The sequence below is a fragment of the Kryptolebias marmoratus genome, linkage group LG10 (genome assembly GCF_001649575.2).
Source record: "Kryptolebias marmoratus isolate JLee-2015 linkage group LG10, ASM164957v2, whole genome shotgun sequence".
Lineage (NCBI taxonomy): Eukaryota > Metazoa > Chordata > Actinopteri > Cyprinodontiformes > Rivulidae > Kryptolebias > Kryptolebias marmoratus.
In genome coordinates this window covers 20181323-20196966 of record NC_051439.1, presented here as the reverse complement: position 1 = coordinate 20196966, position 15644 = coordinate 20181323, and the positions used below count along the sequence as shown (strand labels likewise).

General features: G+C 39.8%; 1 protein-coding gene across 1 annotated transcript in view; it reads right to left on the bottom strand.

The window, feature by feature from the left end:
- sntg2 (syntrophin, gamma 2) overlaps positions 1-10030 on the bottom strand; it is a 73403-nt gene extending 63373 nt beyond the window's left edge. Inside the window, exons 1-2 of the mRNA XM_025008007.2 lie at positions 9918-10030; positions 8855-9052 (exon numbers count right to left, since the gene is read on the bottom strand). Coding sequence (XP_024863775.1) covers positions 8855-8920 — 66 coding nt within the window. The 5' untranslated portion in view covers positions 8921-9052; positions 9918-10030. The remainder of the gene's footprint in view (positions 1-8854; positions 9053-9917) is intronic.
- Positions 10031-15644: the final 5614 nt, after the last annotated feature.

Genomic DNA, 15644 nt, shown 5'->3' with positions numbered 1-15644 from the left:
AACTACTTGTCTTTTTGTTGATTTTATGTTCTTACCAACCAGATTCCTCACAGGTAACAAAATAAGATCTTCAGCTGAACATTTTAATATCAGTCTATTGTGCTTTTACAAGCCCTTAACACTTCAAGTTATTCTCCAACATTGCAAAACTCAAATTAAAACAAGTTGTAGCATTTCTTACAGCTACTTTAAAAATGTGTTTGAGAATCAGAGGATTTGTGTGAACTCCTCAAACAGAGGCAGGACAGAAATCATCTTTTCTAAAAGTGGCCATTGGTGAGATTCTTGGAAAGCTTGTGCTCAGATCTGTACATTCCCTGCTCAATTAAAAGACTAACATGTAGAATGTGCCATTCCAGCATAATGTTTCATCAAATTGCTTCTGTTGAAACATCTGGATCCTGACATTGCTCCTCCTCTGCCACCTCACTGCTCAGAGGCGAATGTTGTACTGCTTTAATTTGTGCTGATTGTGTCACTATTTGAGCCAACAGGATCAAGCTTATACACTTTACTGAATAATTTGTATTAATTTGAAAGAACAAATGCATTGTTTTTCCAGCACTAAATGCTACATCAGAGCATGAAAGGCACAGATTCCATTTTCTCCCCCAGGTTCTTTCTCTCTGCTTTCATTCTGCAAACTTCATGTTCCTGTCACCTTTTTGAACATATGATGCATGGCAACAGCCATGGTGAGCTGATAAGATGTGCACACATGATTGGCACTTCAAGCAATCTAAGTCTATCATAACTTCAGCCATTTAACACCACAGGACACCATTTATTGTCATTTCATGTGTCATCATCTCAGACTGATCCCTGAGCTTTAGTTGTAACAAAAATGGAAGCTGTTAAAAATAGGGCAGCCAGGTATTCTGCCATCAGAACAATAAGGAACTAAATTACAGGTTTAGAGATCTTCATTGTGGATGAAAGGTATACAGAGTCATTGTTTAAGATGCTCTCAAAATCCTGGAAACAATCAGACTCATGATTTATACAATTCTTTGTGTACAACAGAGACACGGAATATATTTCTGAAGGGTTTTTTGTGATATGGTATTCCTTCCTCTACATCTTTCTACTCTCCTAATCTCTCCTGTTATGGAGACATTCGAGTGTGATTTTAGCTTGGGAGAAAGTAAAACTTTCCAGACTGATAACCTTGGAAAAAAAAAAAAAAAAAAACTACCCCAACTGTCAAGTGACAAACAGGCTTCTGATCCACAGCCAGCAGGCAGAGCTCGGCTCGAACTTTAAAATCTAAATAAGTGTCAGACATTTATCACAACTTGTGCTTACATTTTAAGACTTATATAAATACGTGCAGCCTTCCTCCATTATTTAGTTTCATCACTTCAGTGTGATATAATTAAAAGTCTCACTTCTTTTGGACTAAGAGGTTGCTAATGACGATGAAATATTGACTGGGCTGAAAAATTAAACTCTATGTTTAACAAAATAAACGGTCAGAGCTAAAGCAGACTTAAAATCTTTGGATTCTTGTTTGGATTCCAAAACCAGTTCACAATTTAAGAAGCTATACAGAAGAGAGTCAAAGAATTTTAATATAAAACTTTTCTTTCTGTGTCCTTCAAATCGGTTATGCAACATCAAATGGTCAAAGCAACAGCGCTGCACAGATTACTTCCATCGGCTGGTTTCTGGTTCAGGAACTTAACTGGAAGCACTCAGAGAGCAAACCTCCAAGGCCATATGGTCATTTAAATAAAGAAAAATTAAGGATCATCACCAAAACAATCGTTTGTTTTTTGTGACAGCCAACATTTCTTAAAATCAAAAAGTTTAGTTAAGTAATCTTGCTAAAAAAACATCACAAGAAAAAAAACCTCCTTAGCAGAGTTAAGTTAATCTAGTTTATAAAAAGGAAAATGTGCTTTTTCAGTTGAATTACTTCAAAAATCTCTGCAGTAACCAAATTTTTTTTATCTTTAGGATGTCTTTCTGGAAAAAGTGATTTTTTGGGGGGAGGGTTATTTTTAAACAATTTGAACTCAAGTTCTCAGAATTGGCCAAATGGCCTTATTAACCATTTTCATCCATGCATTCTTTTTTAATTGGTTGTAGCTTTCATGATTAGGCTACTGGCATTCAGTTTTCTGTAAATTTTAAATCAACTCTCCCGGTGGAGTCCAGACCAACATTTGCTCGCCTTACTTTAAAGCAATAAAGGACTTTTCTTCATATGAAAAGATGGAGGTTCACGTTTCCTCCGTTTCAGCAGCCTTGGTTTGATTTAAGATCCACCAGCAAAGACGATTCAGCTGGAAGCAGTTTTACCTTCATGTTCTCAGACAAACAAAGACACCTACAGATTTCATACTTAAGCAAACTAAAACGATTGTATACGTTTGAACAACATACATACATATACACCCACACACTGTGTTTAAACACTAAAGCAAAGTTTGAGACAGATCTTAGGTCGAGGAATGGAGATGTTGATTTGGTCAAATTTTGAGAATAATGTGCAAATTTTGGGAGATCTCAGCTCAGAGTACATTGTGTGAATGATTAAGCTAATACCAAGATAAAATTTGAGCTCAATCTGTAAAATTTGACTGAATTACAGCCGTTTGTGTTGGCGAATGTCAATAAGCTGTGGCATCCATTTTAAAGTGGATTGACGCCAAGAGTCAAGTCAGTTGTACATTCAGTGATTACTTTAAGTTTTATTAAACTCCCTCCACTGGTCCATGAGAATTTGGGGACAAAGACGACATATCGCCTGCCTTCCAGTGTGGTGGGTGTAAAACCAAAAAGCACCCGTCTCAAACAATTCATGTCAAACCACAATAAAATGCATCAAAACCTCAGGAAATCAATCTCTCCGCTCTTTGTCCATGCAAGATGGATTAAAGCCATCCATCTGAATACAAACAGCCTCATCTGCACAACAGTTTGTGTTTTAGGGACAGAAAATGGATTCATGTTTGACAGAAACAGAATGATGTTGGCAGGTGTCACAATTACTATTGTCAAGCGGAGCACTTTGATCTGGATCCTTTAAAGAGCGTCACATTTACAGAACAGAAAAGGATGAAAGCCAAAAAGCCTTTGCTCTTTTCAGCTTGTCCTCCTTTTTTGAGGTCAATTAAAATTACCCTGGGGTTGTGTCAGCGGTGACAGATATATATAGATAAGTCACACTTAAAGGATTCAAGCAAGGAGCCATGAAATGCTTTTATTTGTAACAATCATTTTTAAAAAAATCAAAGCAGTTGTATTTTTAAATGGTGCTAAACTGATTTTAGCTGTATCTATGTAACAAAATACATTTTAAATGGGAATCTAAAGGATTTCTGATCGACTGCTTCAGTATTTTTTGCAGCAAACACCTAAATGTACTGGCAATTTGCAGTTCTTACGTAAAAGTTGGGTAAAGAAATGCACGAGTCTCCACAAGCCAAAAGTTTAAATTAAACAGATTTACACGACTATACTTCGTGTCAGTCTTTAAACAGGCATACAGATACACCCACACCAGTTTCAGTTTTACTGCAGACTGTTTTAGTAATTCATGCATCAAAACATTCAGCTCATCAGGAGAAGGGTGCGCCGACTTGTTTTTGTAATTTTTATACGTCTCAAAATATTAACAAAATTCCACCCACATAAGCAGATCTTCAATTTAAAAAAACATTCTGTGAAATTTGCATCACATACTTGCTCTACTGTGTCTTCCACTTTCAGCTTTAAGCTACAGTTCTACCACATTTAGCTTTTTTTGGTACCATTCTGTTCTGTTCTGTTTGTTGTTTTAGTTCTGATCTGCTTCTATTAAACTTGAACTCCGTTTCAGCTTCAACAAATTCCAGTGAAGTCACTCAGCAAAACTGCATTACAGCACAAAATATAGTTTCTCTAGCTGAAAGAAAAAATCCATTTAAAATTCCAGGTTGTACAACAAGATAGGAAAAATACCAAAGAGGTCAACTTCTCCAACCCACTGTAGAGCATCTGTAATAACTATAAACTGGAGAACAAGTCTTTTGTTTTAGTAGATTTTTAGGTAAATTTTTGGAACAATGTTCTGTTGTCCTCCACTGAACCCGAGTGCTCAATAACTTTAAGCGACAGAGCTCCCCTCATACGCAAACACCTCACAGGACTGCGGCTCTGCAATCATCCTGCAGCCGGACCCGCTCCGGGGGGAGTCAGACCCACTTGATGCATTTCCTCACGGTTGCAAACTCGTCGTTTGAATAGTCTCATCTCAGAGTTGCTGCTCAAACAACCACACCGTGGCTTGTTTTCCAGACAGACAGTGTGTGCACAGAACGCTACACCGGGGAAATTACCACAATGTGTCGTCATATTCCTAGAAAATAACCTTTGCGGCTTGATTTAAAAAAAAAAAAAAAAAAAAAAAAAAAAGGAATTTGACGTGTTTTTTTCCCTCCAAGTCCAGTAAAAACAGTCGTCCTGAGTTGATGCGTTTGTCATGATCCATGGAGCATTTTACAGTAAATCTACATCTTCCCCTTTTTTGGAGCCATGTCAAAAACAACTGACTTTAAATTTTTACATTTTTTTCAGTGTCCATGATAGACGACCCCCCCCCACCTTGTCAGCTGCTGGAAGGATGAGGTAGATTTCTTCATAACACTTGGAAAAGAGACAAGACATTAAAATGCATAAGTTTCCTGCCTTGAATCTAAATAAAAATGCTACTGAAACACTGGGGGTATTAATATTGTAGAGAATAAGTCCTTTTATTTGCTGCAATAAAAAGATTGGATGGATTAAAACAAACTGGAACCTCAGATTCTGATTCTTAATTCTTTAGACAGTTTAAAAATCAGGCTCTGAGAATTAGTGCCTGTTTTTGTTGTGGATTAAGTATTTAAAAACAGTCTGGATGCTCTGTATGATACATGCATCTTTCCAGTTCCTACAGTGAATAATTACAACCCTGAAAAATTAATTTCTGATGCAATACTGAAGTTTGCCCTTTGGCCCGTTTCATAATTCTCTGGAGCCATTAGCTCATGTGCTATAAAAGGAAAACATGGGGCTGTGGAGCAATCTGACAGGAAATACCAATATCTAATGATTTCTGTGCAAAATTACTGAACATTTAATGCAGCAGGAGGAGGAATTGCTCGATGGAGCCAAACATGTGGCGCATGTTTGCATTCTCATTAAATTACAGCATTAATGTTGAAGAGCCTGATTGCACAAGTGGAAGGAAAATTGATTATTGTTCAGGCAAAGTCAAAAAAAGCACAAACAACCTTATTTTTAATAATTGACACATTACAGCATAAAATCTGATTGTTTTGAGTCATTTCCAATTACCTGAGCAGCTCTGGGAAAATGAAAAGTCAGAGACTAAATGTTCATGCTCCAACAGGAGTGGTTTGGCTAAAGTATGATTGACTTGCTGAATACAAAAGCATCGACTTTCACACTCCACTGGGGTATAATTATGCTTCTGTAGCTCCTGCCAAGAGAAACCAAGGCAGGAGCCCACGAGGGTGGGGGGGCTTTTTAAAGCATGCAACTTTTTTTGAAAAAGCTTTTTATAAAAATAAAATGGAGGGGGGGACAAGTTTTAATTGTCCAATATTTTTGATCAACCTTTTACCTCTTTAAAGGTTATGTTGAGCAGTAATCAATACACCTGAACAGTGAGTGTGGTCCTGTGAGGCTGAACAACATCAGTCATTTAGAGCTTCGAGTCAACATTGCAAAACATATTTGCCCTCATTGTTTACCGCTGGAACCATATTTGTGTACTTCTCGTGAGGGCAAACAATGTGACTGCTTCAAATGAAATTACACAAAGCTGGTTCTCTCGGCTCTGCAAGTCGGATTTCACAAGAACTGTGTCTTTGGGGCAAGTTTTTGACAACATAAGTGACTTCCTTCATGCCAGCATCTGTCCAATAATGCAGAACTGTTTCCCCAAAGCTGGGGTTGGGACTCCAATGTGGGTCGTAAAATCCCAGCTGGTGGCTGTTAAGATCTACACAAATCAAGTTCACTTTAAAATGGATAGCTAATGGCATATTACTTAACTGTTGCAAGAAAACAGCAGTCAAATGGGTTTTTAAAAATGGTTGATGTGCTTTGTAAAAGGCTCATTTGCATTATTTGTACATTTCAATCAGCAATCATCAGGATCACAAGCCGCTGCAGCTTTTATTTCATTGATTAATATTAAAGGTTTGTAGGTTTTGAGTGACAGAAAGCTCAGTAACCTGGTGCTGTTCTGGAGAAAATGTAAAAGCTTTTTGCTGCAAACATGTTTCACTTCCTCCAGCAAGCAGGAGGAAGATCATCTTTAATACTGGCGGAGTTACCCCTCCACAAACCGAATCCCAGTGATTAAACTGCTGCAGGGATGCACTGATTGACGCAACAGAATCATTTCCAATTCAATCAGAAGTTTTAAGTTTCCTCTTATCTGTATTTTGAGAGAAATCTGAATCTGCTCAAATTGGCGCCAGCAGATGAGAAGTTGGAAACCAGCCTCAGCCCGCCAAAACTGAAACGTATCAAATATTGTGGAGTTTCTGCATTGCAAGTCAGGAATTGTTTTAGTGAGGCACTGTGTGATTCCCCATCCCTGAAAGTCTCTTAAAGTTCACCAGCAGTCAGGTTTAAGCACAACAGCGGTGCAACCAAGCTCCAAATCTCCAGCCTCTGCAGCAGAATAGCCTCAAATCTCACACAGTAAATTTTTCAAGTCTTCAAACAAATGTACTGCTTGAGGAATCAGGAGTGGATTCTCTCCCAGCATGTGGTAAAAGGGGGGGTGGACACACCTGTCCATCACAGAGGTAATACAGCCTGACATACAACTCAGACTAATGCACACATGTACTGTAAGCAGAGAGTTGTTAGTGTTTGGACAGGAAGGAACCAGTCTACTGCATCGACTCGCTGCCGACACCCTCGGAGCTCGTTTGCAGCTCGTTTCTGCCTCGACCTGCTTCACACTAATCACCGTTCACACGTTTGATCATTAGGAGGCATTTAATAACCGTTAATGGTGCCAAGGGGATAATTAAACAGAAGAGGTGTCCCTTTTTTGTCCTAATTTACATGTGACTGGCAAGCATTTAGAAACAAGTTTAAATTTGTTATGCTGAGCTCAATTAATCTGACACTGAATGGTCTACAAGGGCCTTTAAAAGATGTACTTAAAATGTGGAATAATGGACAGATCCCCCACAAATGAATCTACTTTTTTTTAAGTCTGCATAGAAAATGTGCTGCAGGATAAAAATGACATCTTGATTTTATTTCACTATTAATTAGTTTGAAGGCTTGTGGTTTAGTTTCCGTCACTACTCATGTTAAACAACCTGAAACTTCACACCAGTAGAGGGAGTCTTTTACACTTGATTGTATAATTGCACCCATTAGTCGGCACTCACAGGCTGAAAACGTGGGAGATAACAGGTTTTAGACTCTGGTACTTGAAGATTGCAAATTGTCAACTGTGTAAGACTCCAGGCTCCAATGAAATTAGAGGTGCTGCCAGTCGAATGAGGATGTAACAAGCCCAGTAAGGACCAAACCTCACAAAATCTTACAGCTGATACAGAGACGTAGCCATGGAAACATGACAAATCTACACTAATAGGAGTATGAAACATGCTGCTACACCTTTTCCCTCCCCCTCACACAGATTGAATTAAGCGACATTTCAAAGTTCATGTTGACTTTTTGCTTTAGACTGAATTTTAAAAAAAAAGTCAGAACACTCGTTCTGATGTCCTAAAACTCAGATTACCGTACATACAAGGATCCTGAAAAAGCTGCTTCACAGTTTAGCCCTTCATACACAAACCACCAACTGTTCAGACTTTATATCTATTGTTTAAGATCTATTTTGCAGCTTTGCAATTGAGTCGAGCATAGTTTCATATCCAGCACTGCTGATTATTTGTGTTCCTGCATTTTTTTAAGCTTTTATTGTTCCTGTTTTATATTTTACTGCTCATTTTAAACTTTAAATCAAATCAGCTTCTGCTCTTTTTAATGTATTATGGAAATAAAATGGCCAGTATTGTTATTACAGATCCTGCAGGTGAAACAATCCAGAACTAAAACTGACAGGATAAAACAAACCAGGAGAAATATACTGAGGTTAAACTCAAAGAAATAAAATGAACAACTTTGTTTACTTTAAAGCAGTGATTCCCAACCCTGGTCCTGGAGGAACACCAACCTGCATGTTTTCATCGTTTCTCTCTTCAGCAGAAACCTGATAATCACTCATTCAAATCAGGTGAGTCAAAGCAGAGAAACACCTGAAACATGCAGGATAGTGTTCCTCCAGGACCAGGGTTAGAACCACTGCTCTGAAGGACCAGTATCATGAGTTAGATGCATAACAAATAACAAGCAGCTCAGTTTAATTATAGAGAAAGGAGGACAAGTGTTGTGGTTAATTCTGCTTGTGAGCAAAGATGAAAACATGAAGCAAGCCAGTATTTAAAAAAAGGATTTTCTTCACTTGTAAAAATGTTCACAAGCTTTGCAAGAGATATTTAATTTAAAAAGTTGCAAGTTAGTTTTAATAAGGGTTGGCTGTATGCCGAACTGTTCAGAGAATTTAATTCGTTTGGACTCGATTCATATCTCAAAGCTTTGAGAGAGCATTAGGTGGTTTTATTTAAGAAACAACCAGAAGTCGCTTTTTTCGAATGGGAGTCTGGAGCGTCTCCTGAACATCAAAGCATCTGCTGAAGCTGCGCGTGCTCGCCGTTTCTGCCCGTGCACACAGACGCACCTCGCAGCTACAAAGACGCGCGGATCCGTGGGTTTAAGTTTGCGCCGTCGCCGACAACAACAAGGAGGGGTTTTTACTTACCGAAGTTGGAACCGGGAGGCTGGCGGGTCGCTCGATCAGCTCCGGTGGCTTCCCGGTCACATTCATCTCCCATGCAGCCGCTCGCTCCGCGCACTTCACCGACACTTTCTCAAGTCATTGATCCGGCGGACGCTGGCTGTTAGTCCCCGGCGGCCCGTCCGGCTGGGGCAGCATGTCCCGGAGGGGGCGGCTCGCCTCCTGAAAACCACAGAAGATGTAAGAGACGAACGGCAGCGCTGCTGTTCTCTCGGTGAATCGGCGCTGATTGTCAGCGGCTCCTCGCGCAGCTGACTGACTCCCCACCTGCGTCAAAGCGCATTAACCCATTCCTTCTGTAGAAACTCCCGGACAAAGAACCACCTTCATCATCGACCTGCTGCAGAGGGCGATAACATCCATTTCAGTAAAATCTCTCATTAGTGGATCCATGCAATCCTTACATTTTCAACTAATTAACTCTTGGAGACAACTTGTTTCAAGATGGCCGCCACAGCTACACAACCTCAGCACACAAATATGTCTAACTCAGCCAGTTTTACAGATATTGAGTTAAAACTGGGTGGTAGTAGCTGACCACCATCCCCAGCACAGAAATAAACACCAGGCAGTATTTCTGCTGAATATTTGCCATCGACCGTTTTCGTTTCCCACAGAATAGATTTCCAAATTCTCAGAAAGTAATCACTGGATGTCCTTCCACATTTTAATCACATCCAGGTCAGTTTCAAGGTTTGACAAAAAACATTTTCAACACAATACGATCATAGCCTCAAACTCTTAGCACTAAAGGGAATGTTCATGTGCATTTCTTTAATGGGTGTTAGGCTTTTAATTACAGAAATTATGAAATAAGGTTTTTTTTTTTCCTGGCAGCAGAGGTCTTATTGGGATCTTAAAACAACATTTAAAGTTGTGCGTAGAGTAAAAATGACTGCTTTCAATGTGAAAGAAAACCACAAATTATTCTACTTTGTCACTTTCCATACTGCTCATAAAACAGAGGTAAAGTTAAAAGGTACTTCTTTATCAAATAGTTTAACAACCTCTGTCCAGTTTGTTTTACCTTAAGTTCAGCTGAGTGGACATTGCCAGGGTGTGGTGGGTTTTTAGATAACTGGTGTCTTGAGGACATGGTGGCGCAACACAAACTCACACTGCTGCACCAGCCCAGCCAGCTGCGACAAACCAATGATCCTTCACAGGGAAAAGGAAACCAGACTGAATATATACACTGAGGGAGCAATCAGTTAGATCCAGAACAGGTGTGATAATCACCAAACTAGGACCTGGTGTGCAGGAAAAAAAAAAACAAGGCACCCAAAGTACAGTAGGTGGCGGTATGCACCTAGAAGTTATTTGCGATCTGCCATAATAGAAAAGAAGAAGAAGAAGGCCCAAAGGAAAGCAGGAGAGCATGAAAACACAACATCAGACAATGAATTAATGACACAAGACAGAAAAAAAAAATAATCAAGGCCCAAAGGTGGCAACAACTGAAGGATATATTGTTTTAATTCTCTACATCTGAGCCGCTCTGAGGTGGTCTTCGGTGTCCGTGGATCTTCCAAACGGAGCTTAAGATTCAGTATTTTCAGGCCACAGCAGGGTTAAACTCATGTGTGGACATTTATATTACATACAGTATATTATTGTACTGGAAAGAATGATCCTGCAGATAATTTGGAAGGGTTTTTTTTGCTTTTAATCAATAAACAAGCTGCTGCAAAGGCAGCTCAGCCAATTCTCCTAGAGTATCAGGCATGCTGTAAAATGACAAAAAATATGACAAAATATTTCTGTCGTCTTAAAAAAATTTGAACTATTTTCTGTTTTTGAGGCATGTGTAGTCAGACTGGTACTTTGAAACAAACACTGGGCCTAGTTTAATGAAATGTTTAACATCCAAAATGTTGAATTTAGACTTTTTTTTATTCACCTTCAAGACACAGCATTTGATTCTTCTTTTTAAAAAAAATAACTCTGTACAGAGTTATAGAACTGTAGATCCTCAGCTGCTCAGTTCCAAAGAAATAATTCATTTTGTGTGGAAACTGTCCAATAATCAGTGACAGAGTGCGCTTTGAATTTTTCATGTTCAGGATGAGAGCTTTCTGTGAATCTAGGAGGGTACTAATGATGAAGCAGAGCTCTCATCAGAGAATATGAAAATGTATCATCAGGAGACTGGAGCAGGTGTGATGGTTAGGAAAGATACTTCAGATTTATTCCTCAGAGGTGAGCATCCCAGAGAATTCCCACAAAATCTCAGCTTTCTTATGGATGTAAAGACAAAAATAAAAGGTGAGAATTCCACGCTGTTTGCTGCGGCGTGCAGCGGACCTTCAGGAGTTCAGCGAGCAGAGCCCCGAGTTTTATTAAAGCAGAGCAGAGCTGCAAAAGAACAAAAAGATGTTGGAAACAAGCTTTCAGAATTTGGAGAGAAACAGTGTGCAAAGATCTCAAATTTCTGTAAAGGTGTGTAACTTAGAAAGTACAGTAAACAGCAGAACAGTTAAAAGAACACAGAACCTCATTTCTAAAATACTTAATTTTTTATCTAAATTATGACTCAAGAAGAAAAAATAACTACTTCCCTACAAAATGTGCTTCACTAAAGTGAAATCTAAGCAAACGTGAGCTTTTTGTTTCTTTCAAGTTATTACATTTTGCAACCTAAATATAAATCTGGACTCAAGTTTGACTAAATTTGATCAACAAAGTAAAACAATAATAATTTAAAGGATAGTTTGGACATTGTGAAGTAGAGCTTTGAGGAAAAATGATGAACATCCCTTATTTTATCTTACCTGTTATGGCTAAAAGTCCAATCTCAAAAATGTTCTAGTTATCCATGCAAGCATCATTTCATAAACCACTATAACACAGTTTCACGTGATAGTTATTTATTTAGAATTGCATGATTATTTAAACGCACAACTAGCAGCAGCAGCAGCTAACTGTAGCACTTCTCATGCAAAATTCTGACAGGAAAAGCATAAATAAATAAATTTAAATCCAGAAATCATCCATCCATCCATTTTTTGTCTGTTATCCGTGATCGGGTTGCAGAGGCAACGGGTCCAGGAGGGAAACCCAGACGTTCCTGTCCCCGGCGACTCTCCCCAGCTCCTCCTGGGGGACCTCAAAGGCGTTCCCAGGCCAGACAGGAAACAGAATCTCTCTGGCACGTTGTGGGTCCGCCCTGGGTTCTCCTCCCAGATCTCGTCCCACCTCAGGAGGAGCAGTGGCTCCACTCTGAGCTCCCCTGGACAACTGAGCTCCCAGTTGGTTAATCTGCACTAACCTGCACAAGTTAGTGACAGTCGGCATGGCTAGAGCCTACATCAGGGGCCCTGGAGTGCCACTGTCCTGCATGTTTTCATTTTTTCCCTGCTCCAACACACCTGATTCAGTGGTTAAATCACCTCTTCATGTTCTGCAGAAGCCTGTTAATCACCCATTGATTCAAATCAGGTGTGTTGGAGCAGAGAAACAAGGAAAACTTGCAGGATAGTGGCCCTGAGGACCAGGGTTGCCCACCCCTGACCTACGCAGCACACAATCCAAAGCAGCGCAGAGTAAAACTGAAACAGTTAAAACAAGCTTACAGAAAAATAAAAGATTACAACAGCAGTCGCGGCTCAGATTGACTGACGGGACACGTTGTTTGGACACAGGAAGGAACGAAGGACAGATGTTGACCTGCTTGACGCACAGTTTATAATTCCTGCTTCAGGTGCAGGGCAGGAACAACACAGTGGAAAACTCCACCTTCTGCCTCGCTCTTATTTCACGTCAGTGGGTTAATTTAAATAAACAGCTCAGTGCTGTAAACCGAAGTGGAAACGCACACAACCAAAGTTCACAGTAATTAAGCTCTGGGGGATAAAAGTTCCAGGTTACATTGTGGAAACACAGCTTTTCTTGTGGCATGGGAAATCACTGCTAATGTGTCTTTTGTTTAATGCTTACATATTCAAAATAAATCTAGTTTATATGAAGTATTAAACGTGGGTTCATGAAGCTGTTCTTTTAAAACTTTAAACTGTAATTGACACCGTTGACGCTGCTGTTATTAATTTTCTCAAGCATTTGCTCAGTTTTAGATCACCTTGAGCCTTTTCTCTTCTGAAAATCTCCTCTCACATCTGAGTTTAGTTTCTTGTAAAATCTGCTGCTCCAACTTTTATGATATCAAGATGATAGAGAAACCTCTGAGACTTTTCTACCATGAAAGGGAATCTTTTTTTGTTTTTTCTCTCCATGTGATGTAGTCGTAGCATCAGGTGTCTCACTGAGCAGAAGGAAATCGAAGCCTGTATGTCAGACTATCAATCAGATCTGTTTAAAGCTCCGTCTGCCCCCTCCTCAGCAGCGCTTGGGATCTTCCTCCTGCATCTTTAACGTCTGTGAGGCTTCAAAGAGCCTCTCGCTCCCTTTTATCTGAAAACTGCTCACTTTTGCAGGCTCGTGTTTGACATGTTAGGCTTTGTTTCTGGGCTTTGTCTTGAGTTGAAAATTATTTCTCACTGAACATGTTGACCACCAGTTTGCTCCCACTGTAGCTTTTTGCGAACTTCTCGTCCATCACGCTGAAGTTTGTCCTCAGGGTAAATGAGGGAGAACAATTTAGACAAGTAAGGTAGTTCAGAAACTTCTCAATCTGCTTTTCTCAACAAAACCCTGAGCTGTCGGCTGCCCTGATTAAAGCATTCACGACTATAAGGTAAGTGAATTTAGGTGGAACTCCTGTTTTAATCCCTCCATATCTTCACGGAGTCTTTGTGTGGCCGAATTCTTTACAGAGTCTCTGTTAAATTGGCTCAGCTTCTATCTTTCTCATTTTGCACAACCTTTTCTGTTCAAAAAAGGAAAGCCATCAGACTGTAATCCTCTGCAGACAATAACAGTTCCTCAAAGTTCAGCCTAAGGCTCTATACTTTCATCCAATCAGACACTTTTCTCCTGACTTCATTTTTATTCTATTTTGTATAAATTGTCATACGTTTTGATCTTTTTCTTCACTTTCTGCTTTGGAGTGTAACATCCAGATCCCTCCGATGCATCATGAATAATTTTCTGAAAAGAAAGACTATAGATGCACCCAAAATTTTAGCTGTCATTGTTCGTCTTTGTCTGAATTATAGGTGAGGGAATCTACTCAGAGCGAGAGCAGTGCCCAGTGCTGCTTGAAGGCATTTTTCAGATGCCAAAACAATTGATTGGTACCGTAGCTCAACACCTGATGGTGATGAGGCAAAGTGACCGTGACCAGAAAGTGTCTCGCTTTCTTGCTGACTGAGTTGTTTGGCTGAATGGAGGAGAGTCTGCAGCAACTTATCACACGTGTTCCAGATAAGCCACACATTTATAATATCTCTGAAACCTCTGCAATGAAACTGCAAAACAAGCACGATGGAGCCTTTTGTCTCAGTGCATTCTGCTCTGAAAAAAAGGAACATGAGGTTGTTGTGAGGGAGACATTGTGGAGTTGTGTGCATCCTCTCTGCAGGTCATGTGGTGATTAGGTCCAGCATTGCAGGGGAGTCAGGTACGGAGGGTTTGGGCACCTGAGGCGGACACATTTTTGCAGATGAGCAGCTTTTAGTTGACTGAAAGCTGCTCATCCAAATGGGCTCTGATTGTCCTTAAAGGTCCAGTGGATTAGATGTGTGAGACTTACAGACTGAATTAACCACCACACACACACACACACACCTCCAACACTCTTATTGTGACTTACTGTGCTAAAATGACAGCTGAAAGGATGAAAGTATGGCTTTAATAAAGCTAAGTGAAGTATTCTTTCTGCACAATCAGTTTAGATTAATGTTTTGTTGTTGTTTTAAATAAACCTGTACATTCGCATCAGTTTAGGAATATACATTATTTGCAAGTTCAAATAGCAGCAGCTAACCTTTCCTGTAGGAGTAACAAAGTTTCTGCAGGAAGAACAATGCAATGCGGAACAGACGTTGATATAAAGTTGACAAAACACAGATTCTGTAAATGAAATGAATAATGAAATACTGGAAACTGTGATTGTTTCAAGATGGCAGCAACCCACTTTGGTCTTGGTCCTGCTCAGACTAGTCATTAGCTCGTCAATCAAGTCAGAATTAAAATCGTTCCTCTGATTAGGGGCCGATTAAGGAGCTATCTGGAGCAGGTAAGATATTATATTATTAAGATGGAGTGTTTTAAGACCTCAAATCATGCAAAAAAACAAAAAAATAAAACAAGATTCTCTTTAGTTTTAGACATTTGGAAGGTTTTACCTCAGGAAGTTATCAGAAATCAATATTTGATGCATTAATCCTGATTTTTAATCCCAGCTTTCACGCGTCACCTCTGCTGGGCGACGTTTTGTCCCTCCTGGTGCAAAACTTCAATCTGCTCAGCTCGGTGATGGCTCGTGACCATCCTCCGTCCTCTTCATCACATTCCAGAGGTTTTCAGTGAGGTTCAGGTCTGGAGACTGGGGCTGGAGCCACGACAGCGTCTGGATCTGATGGTCCTTCAGCCACACCTGAAACCAGCTGAAAACCTCAGTAAAACCTCCTTTTCCTCATTCAAAACTTTTCCTTTCAACTCTTTAGGCGTGGTCAGTAGTTACTGATTAATCCCAATGGACGAGGTTAATGATGACCACAGCAGTGGTTAAATAGGATTTGGTTCAGGTGATCCTTTAATCAGCACCTCATTAAGTAGAAGGAGGTGTTGTAGTCCAACAGATACTGGAATAAAATGGCTGTCATCCATGCAGAGATGCTGATTTAAGAAATATTAG